The sequence below is a fragment of the Hesperophylax consimilis genome, chromosome 12 (assembly GCF_061612785.1).
Source record: "Hesperophylax consimilis isolate HC1 chromosome 12, BYU_Hcon_1.0, whole genome shotgun sequence".
Lineage (NCBI taxonomy): Eukaryota > Metazoa > Arthropoda > Insecta > Trichoptera > Limnephilidae > Hesperophylax > Hesperophylax consimilis.
In genome coordinates, this window is record NC_142847.1 from 13,761,448 (window position 1) to 13,778,502 (window position 17,055).

General features: G+C 33.4%; 1 protein-coding gene across 1 annotated transcript in view; it reads right to left on the reverse strand.

Annotated features, from left to right (window-relative positions):
• LOC149419181 (sodium-dependent nutrient amino acid transporter 1-like) overlaps nucleotides 1-17,055 on the reverse strand; it is an 84,314-nt gene that overhangs the window by 46,198 nt on the left and 21,061 nt on the right. The window contains exons 2-5 of the mRNA XM_089637720.1: nucleotides 10,910-10,999; nucleotides 8,628-8,922; nucleotides 6,938-7,151; nucleotides 1,936-2,206 (exon numbers count right to left, since the gene is read on the reverse strand). Coding sequence (XP_089493846.1) covers nucleotides 1,936-2,206; nucleotides 6,938-7,151; nucleotides 8,628-8,922; nucleotides 10,910-10,999 — 870 coding nt within the window. The remainder of the gene's footprint in view (nucleotides 1-1,935; nucleotides 2,207-6,937; nucleotides 7,152-8,627; nucleotides 8,923-10,909; nucleotides 11,000-17,055) is intronic.

Genomic DNA, 17,055 nt, shown 5'->3' on the forward strand with positions numbered 1-17,055 from the left:
ATGAATTTTTCGGTTTTTGGTGTCTATGGTAAGATAACATAATATCTGTGAAAATTGATATTTTAACGTAATTGATATTTTAACATAACTGATATTTTAACATAATTGATAATTTAACATAATTGATATTTTAACATAATTTCAGTGTCATGCTAATGCAATTTTACCATACTTCTGATGATTTGTTATAAAACGCTACAAGCTTTGAAATTCAAATAAATATAATTGTATTTTAATTATTTTTTTTAAAAGATAGATAAGATGTAAATATAAAAACAGAATAAATTTTCGATCCTGTAGGACATCCTATACTTAGGTGAACTAGGTTTTGAATAGAGGGTCTTCAGCGGCTTAATAGTTCAACTTCAAAGTTTGGGTAGGGTATTTTCAGTAACGTCCACAACGATATTTTTTAAAAACATTAGTCATTTAATTTCCTGACAATTCCTTTAGCCATGGTTTGCTGGACTTAATGTAGTTATTCATATCAGATGGTAGTTTCTTGCATAACTTTAAACTCAAAAATTCAGAGCTCCTTTGTCCAAAGGTGGTATTACACTTGTAAATAAGTTTAGCTTGTCCATATGATTTGCTCTTGTTTTATGATTATGTGAGGTGTTTGCCTTTTTTACTATTGAGTTAAAGCTTTCAGATACGTGATAAAGAATTTCTTATGTTTTAGTTATTATTTTTTTCCATGAAGACAAAGTACGATCAGTGTGCTTAAATATTTTAGTCTGGAATAAATCTTTCCTTTAATCCCATAGGATGATGGCTTAATAATTTAACCATTTTGGCTGTTATTTATTCGCTACTTCACTACTCCTGCAATTTTCTTTAAAAGGCTTTTTGTTTTATGTATGGCCTTCACGTTTTTAGTTTTTTACTCATAATACTACCCCAAAAGTAACAAAAATGATAAATAACTCATTTCAGAAGGAGCCTGGTCTCATAACCCGTCGGGCCTACATAGACGAAATAATTTCACCAAATAATCCCGCTTGACATTCAATTTCAAATGGTTTCACAGATTTTTTTAAGATTTTGGAAGCAGACTCTTTCAGATTTGGATTACAACATTTGCAATTATTTAGACTTAAATATACAGCGTGGTGTTGCCTCTTTCGAATACTGCTTAAATTTATGTATTCATTTATAAATTCACGCCCGGCTGGACTTTTATATGTTATTTTTTTTTTTTTTTTTTACAAATAACATCTAAATAAACACAACAAAATCAAAAAAAAAACAAATTCAAAGTAAAATCAAAAAGAAAATAGAAGACATAATAAAACAGAACCTCTCAAACAAAAACAATGTCAAAAAAAAAATAAAGTGGAAACTAGACACTAGGAAATTAATACTAGGAAAATTACAAAATTTGGTAAGATAAACAGAGCAACGTAGTTTCTATAGTTAAATTATATTATATTTGATATTCTTCTTTCTGAAATAAACTGGGTAGTGACTTGTTTATATTTGGTGAATGATGTTTTGAATATATCAACAACATCTTTATAGTCATTACCCAAATTTTGTATACGGCGAACGAGGGTATAGAAATGAGATTCTGTGTTGGAGTTATCACAATAGAACGGTAGATAATGCCTCGATGTTGGTTTTAATATTTGATAAATATAACATTAATTAAATATTATTGATATGGAAAAAACCAACTGGATTTTTCCAAGTCAGTACCTGAGGGAATATTTTTTTCCTATTTAATCTCCGATTGAACTCTCAATGAGATGGGTTATGAACCGCCACTGTTGAGATTGATGTTATGAAAGTATTCTAGTTTTAACGTTTCGAGAATTCAAAATTGATTGATGGCGACAAGTGTTTGCGTCATGAGTACACAACATGAGATTCGGATACTTGACTATCCCAGTGGAAGAAAGGAATAAAATAACTAAAAAGTTGTGTTTTCTTTACCTTAGCATCCAGGATTTTATCGAAATCTGGCTTGATGAAGAAGATGATCCCATCCGCTGCTCCTGGGAGGGTGCAAGCCTTGACCAGTAGCACGAGCATGATGACGTAGGGAAACATGGCAAGAAAATAGGCAGCCTTCCCCGAGGACTTGACCCCGCGCAGGAGCACCAGGTAGACGGTGAGCCAGCCCATCAGCAGGCAGAGTGTCAGCTTCCATTCCGGCAGGCCTATCCCGTCATCTATGTTAGGGATCTCTCGGAGAACCACTCGCCTGGGGAAACAAACATTTATCACAAATGAAAAGAGACCACAACTGACAAAACTGAACAGGATTGATACTTTCCCGTTCTCATCCAAGACGATTCTAGAAACGGTATAACATGTGGCTTGTACTCCCGCTACCAAACAAATGATGTAGGTACTGTGCGCAGCTTTGAATGAACAGAGATCCCGAGCCGGTAGTAGGCTTAAGACCTGATCCTGGTAGCGAGATGGGTCGTCTCTTACAGCTTGGTCTTAGAGAACCAGATCGAGCTCAAGAATGAATTAATACCTGATTCTGATAGCCAGCTACATCGTTCCTGTTATTAATTCTTCGTCTTTTTTATTTAGTCCGGAATTAGCATCGTGCCGCCTTCTAACGAGATTAGATATATTGTTTACAGCACTGTGTTTATTGTTTTGTTAATTTAACTCTTGCTTTTCTTATTTAATAAAAACTCATGATAGGTTAGTAGCTAAGTGGAAAAATACGTTGGGTAAAAGATCAAGCTTTGCAGTTTAATTCCTCTCTCAAGCCCTCCATCATTGCACAAGCAATATTTTCCTTATTTCGCATGTAACTAAGGCAGTAAAAGTTTTTCAAATATTTTATGTTCGTTCGTTAAGAATAAGGACCAGTATAATGAACGAAAAAATATTACAATGGCTGTCATTTCACTTAAATCTGTACGTCTTTGTAATTTTTCAAATATATTTTTTATCCATGGTATCCTATTTTACTGAGTGACAATATAAAAATAATAAGTACAATGCTACAATTAAATACTTAAAGAATGACTAACTGGTTGTAAGGTATGACAGAAATGAATTGGTTCCTACCTATATATTGTGATAAGTAACGACATTCATCGAGAAAACTGAAATTTAACCACGAGGTTTTGTAAAAATGGCAACGTCATTGTTTATAAAACTTTTCTGTTCTGCGTGTAATGCAATTCTTTTTCCTGATAATCCTGACTATGTCGGGTTGCTTTATTTCTGAATGCAGCTACGACTATTGTGTGGTTCCTTTCATTATCTCCCATTCTTTGTTTTAGTACACAAAACATTTAATTGTGCATATTATTTGACTAGTTAGATGAATGAAGGAAGAGAAAATATATTATCCCGACATATATTAACAGAAAGCAGGTTATAATTCTACACCGAATCACCAACTTTTGGCATTATTAAATTAAACTGCTGATTATTTCTCGTGATTATTTTTTGGGTTTTATGCCATGTTGCCCTTCCTCTTTCTTTATCCAATGATTCGGATACATTTACAGTGTCCATCATCAGGGCAGATGGGTAGATTGTGGTGAAATGTTTGCTTATGTATATAGAAGTTTTATCGTGTAGAACGTTTTCATTCTCTTACACGAAGAAAAATGAGTATTTCTGATCTATTAAAAATCTCTTCAAATTATTCGCAATCCGGTTATAACGGGATTTCAGGCCCATAACAAATAAATTGATACGATTTCTGTTAAACTTTTAGTGAAATAGGAATGTATTTTCATGATGTCAGAAGACGTGTTAATAAAAAAATCCTAATATTTTCACATTTCGTCATTATAATATATATTATCGACACAAATGCAGGTACTTGAATTTCGATGTTCGGATTGCCGGAAACGGCCTGCAATCCCGTTTTTAACCGGATGGCGAATAACTTGAAGAGTATATTATTATATCAGCAATGCTCATTTTTCTCCGTGTAGGGCCAGAATATCAGCATGACAATAATTAGTGTAGTTTTCGGCTTTCAGTTTTAATGCAACCGGACACCAAGAACTATTATGCTTAGCCCGTTGTCCCTGTTAACATCACACATCGCCACAATCTATACATCCAATCTGATTATGTGCAATGTAACGCTGTCCAAAAAGTTGATTAAATAAGGATTCCTCCCAAACACGGCATAATAACCCAAAAAGTAATCACGATAGTACTTTTGGCAGTGAAAATCTCGTATCATATCATATGATTATTTGTTGGCCTCTTTAGTGAAAAATGATTTAATCTCGAAATTACATAGGTACATTTTTTTAAATGCCAATTTCAATACGAATAAGTTATAATTTCATGTCTTAAATGGAATGGTACATTTAAAAAGGTGTTACTAATGTTTTACCAATTTAACTAACAACTCATAACTAACGTTTTGGTTACCAACGAAAGTTTACGTACACAAAAAATCTTTCGGGTCTGGTTAGTGTTAATCATGCTAATCACTGCATCAATTACTAAGTTAAACTATCACGATGTTAATAAGAGGGAGGTTAGTTAACAAACCACCCCCTTCAAAGAGTTAGCCCTCGTTACACAACTAGTGCCTTTACGTCCCGAACAGAAAATCACCCCTTAACTAAAGTGCAGTCCAGATAACACGCCACGTATAAATATCTACCACGTATAAAAGCTTGTCTTTCACGTTATTGCAAGCTAAGTGCATTAAAGTTACTTAATATCTTCCATTGAGAATTAAGTAAGGTTACTTATTTCCGACTGAAAACGTACAAAGTTCCGATAAAGTTATGATAAAAAAATATTGCATTAGAGTTTTTTCAAGCAACGAGAGTCCCAACTTTCAAGTTCAAGAGTCCCAAGTGCCCGACGCCCGTGGGACTATAACATCTCAAATCAGAATGTGTTGTATGCCTGAAGGGAGTGAACAGGAAAAGAAATGAGGAAGAGGAAAGTTGAGAATTACCTGACTATTCTGATCTGGTCATCTAATACGGATAATGACATTATAAGCAACAACATATCGATTCTGAACGGTGGTTTTTCACCTGGACAATACTGAGAATTTAAATATCTCCATTTTACTATATTTGAGAAGTCTTTTGTGCAACATTTAATCAGTAATTTACACTCACAAATTGTTAAAATAAGTCGATTCCAATATTTTGGCTTTTTTTCGATTCTTGTCCTGATAAATTAGAAGGATTCTGTTTTATCCACCTTTGACCCAGATACTAAAATAACCTTTCTGAAATTTAAAATGCACCGTCTGACGACGCCTGCAGCAAGTTGAAGTCTGCTTGTTCGAAAACAAACAAGTGAAATAATCTACAAAGCGTTTTTAATCCCATTCATAAAAGTATTACAGTGGCGTAGCGCTTTTCCAACAACCATTATTATAAATTCATTATGAAAGAGAAAGGGGTTTTTTGACCCGTAAGCCAATATATCAAAATTACGACTCAATTCATCTCATGAACCTAAAAAACCCTGGACATAGTGTCATTGAAGTCAAATCTAGGGTTGGAGGAAATCGCCTGGCAGCCATCTTGCATGACAAACTTAGGAAATGAGTTGTATGCAAAGGGGTATTAAATGAAATAAGTTATTTTAATATTATTAATAGAAATATGATCTCATCTGCATTTTCTAAACTATTAACAGTGTGATTGACTCACCTACATTGTTGCCTATCCCTTCCCGTAGACTCGAATAGAATAGTGAATTGCTTTTCCTTAACTTAACACTTTACAAAATTAATTATGGATACCATTCATCATTGTCTAGAACGACCAGACTTGACAACTCTAGTCAGGGACTTGAATAATTTGGTGTAAGTTATAATGATTTTTGTCAGTCATTGCGTAAGTAATATTTTGTATTGATTTGGCAGAAGTCGTGAACTCCGTCAAAACCTTGTTCTGTCTGTACTTAAAATTATTTTTATTGTTTGTATGCCCTATTTGTGTCGTACTTGTAATACTTTCTTATTGTATTAACTTCGTGAAATATTTAATCTGTTGTAATTGGTGTTGTAGCATGGTCCGTTAATAAATAATAAATAACAGCTTATGAAGGCATATTCATACATCTTCTCCCTTACTCCTCGGTTTCAAATTGTTGTCGAAAAGCTACGTCCGGGCAAGACGTTATTAATATCAACTATATTCCTTCATTTTATTTTAACTTGGGAGGAGGGTATGGGTACCGCCGCCCGGAAACTATTTATTAGATAACCAACATATCTGCCATAAATCACCCCAAGTGGTTCGCTACGTTTGGTGAATTGGCAGGGGTGCCCGTGTCCATGGGGTGAGGTTTATCCGGGACTCATCGGCGGATGCGTCTGTCACCAACTGCGTGGCAAGCCGGATCGGGAGAATCTAACTTTTGACCTATCCCACAGGACTCTCTCGGTTCCAACCCACCCCTCGTACCTTTTTCCTTTTTTTCAATTTCCAGAAATTCCCATCCTTCCTTTCCCAAAAGACCCTCTACACAGCATCCCCAAAGATGACATAGGCCCTGAGGGGAATTACTTTTCTCAGGGCCTGGGTTTGGAGCTAATGTAAAAAAATGATATATATACCTAATACATGCCGATTTCTTACTTAATTCGTCTTTCGAAAAATCTCTACAGTCACGCAAAATGTAATTTAATGTCCATGATATTAAAAAATACAGGTTTTTTGTAAGAAAGGTTTTAGGTGGTACGCCTGCTTTTTTAATGTGTAAGAGCGAGATGACAGATCGAGGTATAAAAGATGACGGATGCATCTGCTCGCTCTCTTTTTCCCAACCGACAGCTCAGAAGATAGAAGTAGTCAATCCGTACTAAATTGTTAATAAACATTATATCCGAACACGCGTTCTATTATTGATATCCTACACTACCGCCAAGTCTGTATTTAACAGACAGAAAATATTAGAAATTATTTGAAACAAACAAACAGAAATTATTTGAAACACTTTTAAATAAATAAAGTCTCACTTGAAATAAAGCTCCGACGAGCTTTTGAGCCCAGACAGATTTCCGGCGGATGCGACGTCACCCGAGGGGTAACAGTCGGTCCAGCTGTCGTCGCAGACGGACCAGGGCAGCTCGGAAGAGAAGGAACCGAACATGTAGTAGATAATGATGGACATCAGAGAGGCGTAGTATGTCATCACGGAGATGGTAGCGAGCATCTGGCCGGCGCCGGAACCTAGGACACATGAAAGTGGGGTCAAAGTTTAATGAAATTTTTGATAACTCAGGTAGTAATTTTTACTTATAATTAGACACGGTGGATTACCATTCCAAAGACCTACCCTGACCTACCCTAACCTAGTAGTTTTATGAACAATAGACATCGCGTTCAAAATAAATAATAATTTTCTTGTGTTTAATAAATAAGTCAAAACCAAAATCACCTCTTAAAGATTTGTAAGTAGGTACTTACGTACCTACTACTGAATTATAAATCATAAATATATTCCATGGCTTATTTTTAAATTTTAATTAAGGAATTATAAACTGTGACAAAAGAAATATAATCACCTCAGTGACAATTTATTAACAGGTAGGCACACGATTTGACAGCTCGTAGTAGGAACAACGATCATGCAAACTTTGGCCGCATCAGAAGTCAGTTTCCAACACGGTCACCATCTTGAACCGGAACCGCAATTTAACAAACGAATTGGCATAAATCTTAAACAAAATTTATTTCTTTACTAATGACCTTCAATCGAATGGCAAATTTCTGATGTTCTCTCTAATATTTTTTGATGAGATGTCTGCTTCACAAATCCCTAATATCTCGTGATTCTTCACGATTCTGCTCTAGTTCAAGCAACGATAACGATTGTCAGAAGTTACACATACTGTCCCAAATGACCTGAAAAACAGCCGTGTGTTTTGAAGATTTGATCAAAAACTACCTTTTTTCAACCACTTAAGGCGATGCCATACGTAGCAATACAAAATCACGTGTTTTTGGTTAGAAAATTTGGTCGCCTAGAAATGTTTCAGATACTTTAAATAAATACTGCGAGTAGAATACACCTTGGCCTTTGAAATAATCGAGTATTTTTTAGATAAGTCTTTTTATAAGCCCAGAAAAAAATAATGTAAAGGCCTATGAAAACTGCTTTAAAGTTCAAAATCTCCTACTTACGAACCCATTTTCCGTTATCATTTTATTGTATAATGTGGCAAATTAAGTTATTTATAAAATGATTCGAAAAAAAGTTATATATTTATGCCTGAACATCCACAAAATAAAATAAAAGGCACTTTTTGGCCATGTTTTTTTCTTGCATAAATCAAAACAGGCGGATGGTGTTGCGGGAATTTAAACCTTATCGCCATCTACGTAAGGGTTGTTATTGATAGCGGCTCAATTTAAAATATTACACGACGTAGTGCATCGCCTTAAGTGATAGCTTCTCAAATTTAGGTAGGTGATTTTTATCAATTGAATAATTATAAATTAAACTATCGTTCTTCATCTACAAAACTTTAAAAGGTGGGATAAACGATGAAATCTGGTGGATTCATTGGCTTTAAGCCGCAGTTTGAAGTTCATATGTTTCTGTTTAAATATTTGGAGGTACGAAATTGATTAAATCAAATCGTACTGAATCGAATACCAATCACCCGTAAATCTCCGTCGCTTGAGTGGAGTTATTTGTCTTACCTCTCATCGCAGGAGCAAAGTCGTAGACCTTCACGCTGCCCTTACTGGAGAATTGCCCCATGTACATCTCGAGGAAGTAGACCGGCCTGCCCACCAGGAACAGCACTATGATATAGGGGATGAGGAAGGCCCCGCCGCCATTCGAATAGGCCGTATAGGGGAACCGCCAGATGTTGCCGAGGCCTATGGACATGGCTATGCAGGACATGAGGAACTCTAGGCCCCCGCCCCACTGGTCGCGTTGGGGCCCCTCTTCTCCCTGACTTACGGTGTCAGTTTTTTCGGGTTCTTCAACCTAGTGAAAATGCAAAATTTATTTAATTTTTCTCATTCCATCCTACGCGCTGGTTCAGCGTTGGTATCATTACACCGCTTTAAACCCGGCTTAAGGCCATTTTAATCACACCTACGCCGTGATAATGAATCAAGTTCTCACTTTAGAACGTGAGTATAATTAAGGGAGTTCGGTTTTTGAACACTAAACCAGAACGTTTTTGTCGTAAAATTACCTGAATTATATTTTTTTTTCTTCAGGCATTCACAGCATTATAAAAACTATGGACGGTAATAACAATATTCTAAAATAATACAGCAGGTTCGTGATTAAATCCCTAGTAGTAAATAAAAATTATAAATCATGAAACACTATAAATTTTTTTTTATGTTTTTATTTAGTTACAAAAAATAACCTTTTTATATCTAATATAAACCTTTTAACAACTTATTTCTATGACATTAAGGACACTTTATAATACCTACATATAAAACTTACAGGCAAAACCCACGAAAAGCAGAAAAAACAATATATCCTGTGAGTAAACAGAAATACAATGACATAACTTTGCACTGGATACCTCAGGTAACAAAAATGGATATTTCTATGTACCACCGCTTACGATTTAACCAACCAACGATGGTATCTGAAAATAATTGCATGGAGCTGAACTTCCATACAAAAATATCGGTGTAAATCTCATGACGCCAAAGCACATCGATACGATTTTTGGTATAGTAATTATGGTCTACCATTTGTATTACAGAACCGGTTTTCCATGAAATTTAATGCATATTAAAATGCATATTGAAATACAATTTTATTTAATTAAATACAATTATTTTTCTATGCTGTCTTAAAAACTGTTTACACGGATTAGAAAATTAAAAGCGTTTAATTTAATTATAGATAAGTTCACGAGTCATTGTTCAATTGTCCTTATCTCAAGATTTATGAGAAAGAAGCATTTTCGCTGGGTTGCCATATTTATCTAAAGCCTTACTCGGATAATGCCCAAGGTTCTTGGGATAAAGCCAATGTTTTAATAAGTGACTAACCTGCAGTCCGTATAGCGTCTGTTTTATTACGGGTCAGTTGCACTAACAGATTCAAATTCAAATATTTAAATTCATGTATATTTAATCTATGTACTGTTTTACAATAAATTTACAACTAATTCAAATTCACAATGTGTTATTAAGTGGAATTATAATAACTTAATAATGATACAAGGCTCTTGTACTTGGTGAGGGGATTCAAGCTCAATTATAATAAAATCACACATGTAAGTAATAAAATAATGTAAATAATAAAAACAACACAAATAAGAAAAATAATGTTTATCGAAAAGAGAAAATTTAAACATTAATAACACTAGGGGCTCGAATTTATTCATTGTTTCTTTACATCGTATCCTTTTTTGCGTTAGAATTTTTAACCTCACTAGGACAAAGCCTGTGTTGAGTTGTAGAATAAATAGTTAGTTTTAGTTTTTTGTTTCAACTGAAATTCGTGATTTTGAATATATAATTTGTAGATTTAAAGGTAGGTTGATAAAGTAAATTAAATAAGTAATGAATCATTACATAATAAATCATTTTCCCTAGTTAAATTTTAGGAATGTAATGTTATTATGATATCTTGATGATATATTAAATTTTAAATTCCTTGACTTTTTTGTTTTAAGAATGAATAAATAATTTTTGTATATTTTGTCTATTGTATAGATTGAAGATTGTGAAAACTGGTTTAAGTAAGCGTTGATTGGTTTTAAGTGGATTTAAAATATTATCATTTGTCCCTCCCCAGCCAATAATACCATTAAATGTTAATAAATCATAATTACATCAGACACTTTTTTGGTTAAGTCTTATAAATACATCTCCTAATTCATATGACAAGTTCACAAATATGTTTTTTCCATTTTAAAAGTTCATCTATATACACATATAAAGATGATCTATATACAATTTTAAAAATATATATTATTAAAAAATAAAGCGTTTACCTTAGCAAGGGAGTCTGTGCCATTTTTCAAGGTATTCATGTTCAAGTCCGAGTCGGGGACGAAGGCCCCATTCAGCTCGCCATGGAGCTCCTAAAAATCAAAGAAATCACCAAATTTAGAAATCATATTAAATGCTCAGGACATATTGAGTTGCGTGCTATCTTTTTTTAATTATTTATAAATATACAGAAAGCCAAACATTGCTTGTAGATTGTGAGCAAGTAGCTTGTTAATTATTGTATGTATGCTTCATAATATTTATCTTAATTTCTACACAATTTACATCATTACACATTCGTTCATTTTGATTATCCCATTCAATCGTCGTTCAGTTTACCATTACCGTTACATTATCAATTCCTTTCTTTCAAATAGCCATTTATTCAGCATATTATATTTAACCTTATTCACGGAGTCGTGTTTTTTTACGTATTTGGCCGCGAGTTAAATATCTTAGGTATGTTGTATTCCAACATTCTCTGTCCGTTCTTGATTTTTTTTCCTACGCTGCTCATCTCACTGGGGATTTCCTGTGTCGAGATGAGCATATTTACAATTATATTCAATCTAATGAGTAAATCACATAACACATACACAGTTGGATCACATCGAATATGGGGCTCCTAAGGTGATTAATTACAGAAGCCACGACATAGGCAATCCAACAAACATCATCACTCTCAGCCAATATGAATTTTTTTACCATTTTCATGAATAGATTCAACGAACCAACAGTTTTTAAAATTTCACCGAGCATATTATAAAGCAACGGAGCTTTATAAGAAAAACTCCTTTGTCCAAAGGATGTTCACCGGCTGATACATTAAAGAAGAACCCAATCTAATGTTGGGCACTTGTTGTGATCTTTTGGCAATATCGATGTTGTTGAAAAATTTACATAGAGCCTGTATAATGTACAGTATATTTCTGAACTATTAATTAACAACGAATGCAACTTTGTTTGTGACAATAGTAGTATACTTAAATATGTTCCAAATTATGTCTATCACGCGGGTTAAATAATAAAAAATACATTTATATGCGTTTTAAACCATTTGAATTTGTTTAAGATTCGATTTGTAATATTTCTTTACATTATTAATCCAACGTCATTGTTTTTATAAACTTTCATTAAAATGTGAAAAGCACGTCTCATCAAATTTAATTGCATTAAAACAATCAATTTTTAAAAAGAAATATACATTTTCCGATATTTTTTTATGAACGGGCAAAAAGTTTTAAGGTTTCAACTACTAATCAAAGTATATTAAATTTTTTTTATTAATACCTTCCCACGGCTCCTATAGTACGTCCCCGTGTGACTCTTTCCATAATTGACTTCTAACTTGTACGTAAACCAAAACTTTAATATTTTGTTTAAGCTACTATTCACAGAATGTACCATTGTGATTCACTGGAAAAATCAAACTAGTCTTTTCTCCGCAAATTATCCTGTTGAATTAATCGAAGATCGATTCTTTTGAATAACACTTCATGTGTCTATTGGTGGATTGTGGAACTGAGAGAATGAAGCTCGCGTCGATAGTATTTCGTCTATGAATTCGACCACTGTGATGGTGAACTATTTATTAATTTGTTTATTTATTAATTTAACGACCAAATGGATTACGAAAATATAAAGCACAACTAATTTTGAACACGATGAAGAAACAATAAAAATGTAACGAAAATTGATGAAAAATAAATGAAATTTAAATTTTAAAAAATTACGAATAAAGTGATAAAGAATATGTAATAAAGTTCAGATTTAAGAATAATTATGGCTTAAGTATTTAATTTGTTCAACAAAATTCGCCAACATTAAATGTCACAAAAGTATATCATTATTTTCCCATCTTTTTTAAATATAACTTTTACACTTACACACTGCACTTTCATTATAAACATTTGTATGTGGATAGAAGAGGAGTGTACATTTAGAGGAAAAAAAACAGTTTAACAATGTGTTATGGCACATGTACAATTTAGTGAAATAGTGCGTATACATTTCTGTTCAAATTAAGGATTTTTTGATGTGAATAATTATGGTTACATCGTGATCATTTAAAAAGAAAAAAAATATGGAGGATAAATAAAATATTGCAGGATTATTTGTATTATTTTCAGGTGGAAATAGGCGAAGCAATTTGTTTATTAATGATTTCTCCAAAACATTTTTATTTATCATATTGCTTACGTTATGATTAATGATTCATTTTTAATTTACCAATAATAACCTTGCGTATTCCCCGTTACAGAAGTATCGGGTAGTAAGCAATATAGTCATACTTAGGTATGCTGCAGTTGAATAGAGTATTTTTTAGTTATACTTAGGTATGCTGTAGTTGAATAGAGTATGTTGTAGTTACAACTTCATTAATGGAGGACTGAACGCAGTTGGCGCTAACAAAAAATTGTCCAGAGAAGCGAAGCTAGCAGTCCCCTACAGTCTAATGTACGGAAGTGAGGCATGGAACGGGCAGCGAAAAATTAGACTGAATGCTGTAGAAATGAGATCCCTGAGGCGTATGTGTCGTAAAACCATGTATGACGGTGTGAGAAATATGGAGATCCGCAAAGAGTTCAAGGCTTATGTGAGTGTAATGAGTTAGGTCAAGAATGGGACGCTTAGATGGTTTGGGCATGTAGAGCAAATGAGCGAAGAGTAGTAGAGTAAGGTAAACTAGAGTAACAAGTAGTGTTAGGAGAATAAACGATGCAAATTTGAATGATAGCAGATGTTGGGGACGCCCGAGGAAGACATGGCCAATTGAATCAGATACTTGAGTCTGGCCATGTCAAGAGTCAGAATAATAGAATAGTATGTATGAGACGATGTATGAATGTGAATGAGGCAAGGAGTGTATGCCAAGCAGAAATGTGCAAAATGGGTACCCAAAACCATTTGAAATGCAAAATGGAAATGGGTCAAAACTTTTCCATTTGAAAATGCAAAATGGTTTTTAGAAAAGCATTTCAAATGCAAAATGCAAAATACCTATTTTCAAAATGCATTGAAAATGCAAAATAGTTTCTCAGGTCAAACAATCAAAATAATTATAGAATTTTTAAACAATTTTGTCATTTAATAATGGACATCAATGTAGAACAAACATATTACATGATGGTAAATCCAAAAACACAAAGACTACAGATTATAAAACCACAAAAAAATTGCGCGGGACTAATGTTGCCAGCGTAAAAACATAGAAACTGCTATCTAACATTTAATATTACAGCGTCATGGCCCCATGTTCAGTATTTGAATCAGTATTTTTTGTAATGGTATCACTCAATTGCCAGGGCTCCTACCAGGGAGCAACTTGACAAATGTAAATTATCTCTCATAGCGAGGTTGAGGACCGAGTGATATTTGGGGCTTATGAAAAAAAGATGAGTGGAGAAAGTAGGAAGAATGTTGCAAAAAAGCATTTAAAATGGAAAATGCATTGAGAAAAGCATTTAAAATGCAAAATGCAAAAAGGTTTTTAGAAAAGCATTTAAAATGCAAAATGCAAAATGGTTTTTAGAAAAGCATTTAAAATGCAAAATGGAAAATACCCATTTTGCATTTTGCATTTCCATTTGAAATGGATTTATTTGATATAAAGCACATCTCTGATGCCAAGACAGAGTTGTTTGACAGTCCATCTTCTCTGCTTACCCCTGCGTGATGGTTAGTTAGTTAGTTAGTTAATTAAGTATGCTGCAGTTGAATAGAGTATTTTGTCTTATTTTTTCTGCTAATTTATTCAAAATCTCTTCAAATTATTCATAATTCTTTTAGAAATGGGACTGCAGGCCCTAAACGAATAAACTAATAGATTTCATGTTAAGTTTTTCCGGAAAAAAGGAATGTATTAACGCAACGTCGGAACATGTTATATTTTCGTACAAAATAGTTATATTTTCGCATTTAGTCTTCATTTACATGGCAAATGCAGGTTTATGAACACGTGCTCCAATATATTCGGAAAGTACTACTTTTTTATTATGAAACGGCCTGCTGTCTCGTGTTTAACACGATTTTAATAAATCAGCAATTCTCATTTTTCTCCGTGAATGCGTAAGTGTATGAGTTACAGGAGTTAGAATTTGGAATTAAGTATATAATTTTCTTTTAAAGTTAAATCGTTTATTTTACATACATCTTCTAATGTAGGTACACATTTGTTATTAAGAAAGTATAATTTATCTATTCTAGAGGTTATTTAATTCAAAATTTATAAAAGTTAGAAATTTGTTCTGTTTTCGCTTATTGATATGAGGTTTCCTTGGGGGTGATGTAAGAGAAGTCATCTCAACTAACTGAAGGAGTACCTACCTAAAAACATTGGTCTTAAAAACAATCATTTTATAGAAGGAATGAAACACAAAAACTGACAGGCCGTTCCGGAGTCGAGTAGTTAAGCATAAAAAAAAACTACAAATATGTCCTTTTGGAATCAAAATTTTGTGGTTAATTAAGAGACCGATGGAAATTATAATCCAGAAGTCGATAAAATAGGTTAGAAAAACATGTGAAAATTTTCCCCAGAACAAAGGAAAAAGATTCAACGTGTTCTCCATGGTTATTTTATCATTGCTAATAACAATCAACTCCAATTTATTGTATCGATAGATGGTTGAAATGTTGGATAGAAATTTCATCATCTTTATTAAATACGACTTAATCGCTACAAACCGATAGCGTGCTGTGACTTTATCAAATAAGACTTATCGCTACAAACTGAGAGCGTGCTGTAACTTTTTCAAATACGACCTAATCTCTATATACCGATAGCGTGCTGTGACTTTATCAAATACGACTTATCGCTACAAACCAATAGCGTGCTATAACTTTATCAAATACGACTTATCGCTACAAACCGATAGCGTACTGTAACTTTATTAAATACGTCTTATCGCTACAAAGCGATAGCGTACTGTGACTTTTCCCAATTGTCCATAACAGAAATCCTATTTTTACATTTTACGCTTTAAATTGATAATTTTAGTTCCAACCTGTTGCAAACAACTAATTATTTGGCAAAAAGTGGAAAATACAACAATATCCACAAGATTAATAAATTCAAGACGAATGCTATCATTTTTTTTAAATACGTGTTGTGATATCATCCAATCCTCTAATTTTTTAATGAATTTAATCTAAATTAAATTTATAAAAAATTAAATGGAGTTCTACGAATTAAACACAAAAACAATAAAAAACTATCCTCTAAAGATGGACAGTGAGATCTGTCCGTAACATCGGGAATTAAAAAGTCCTTTTAAGGACCACGTTACGCGGGTAAACCGAGAAAATTATTCTACATCTGCATCCGTGAAAACCTTAATTATATATATATTTTTAAATGAATAAGTTGTGAAATAACACAAATTTATCAAATATATATGTACATATTTTTAAATGAGTAAGTTGTGAAATAACACAAATTTATCAAATATATATATGTACATATTTTTAAATGAGTAAGTTGTGAAATAACACAAATTTATCAAATAAAATTTACTTACGCACGCCGGGATTTGAACCGCGATCTTCAGGTTGGTAATCAAGAGCCTTAAGCCTGTGACAGACTAGTATATGTTCGTGGCTTGGCCTATTTCAGCATATCGCTCGCTATACATTCCCATTGGTAGTGTATGTCGAGCGATAGGCTAAGCCGTGATGCGTATAGCGTAATGTGTCACCTACCTTACAGTATGAGGCCGTGCTATTTCAGTAAGTAATCAGACATGTCTACCCACTAAGCTTGCCTAATCTTATCTCTAAAGATCGGAATTTCGGTTGACGATGTTTTTTTTTGAAATACTGATAAAAAATGTGTACAAATTATAAAAAGCATTATATAAAGAGTGGATACTGAGATATGATCAATGATCATGTTGGTAATATTTTCCATTTACATACATACTAGAAAGCTTATTGTGTGAATGGCTGTCACTCCTCTGGTATCTCTCATCCATCATGCCACGTTTCAAAAACTTGTAAGATAAACTTAATTATCAGCTATTTTAAACATCCTACTCTGCATCAAATGAGGTCATTTAGATTTTTTGCTATATTGAATGTACATCAGCAACATCATCAGCTGTAGGCAGACTGATAGAACCTAAGCGCAAGCCAAATACTAAGTTTGGTG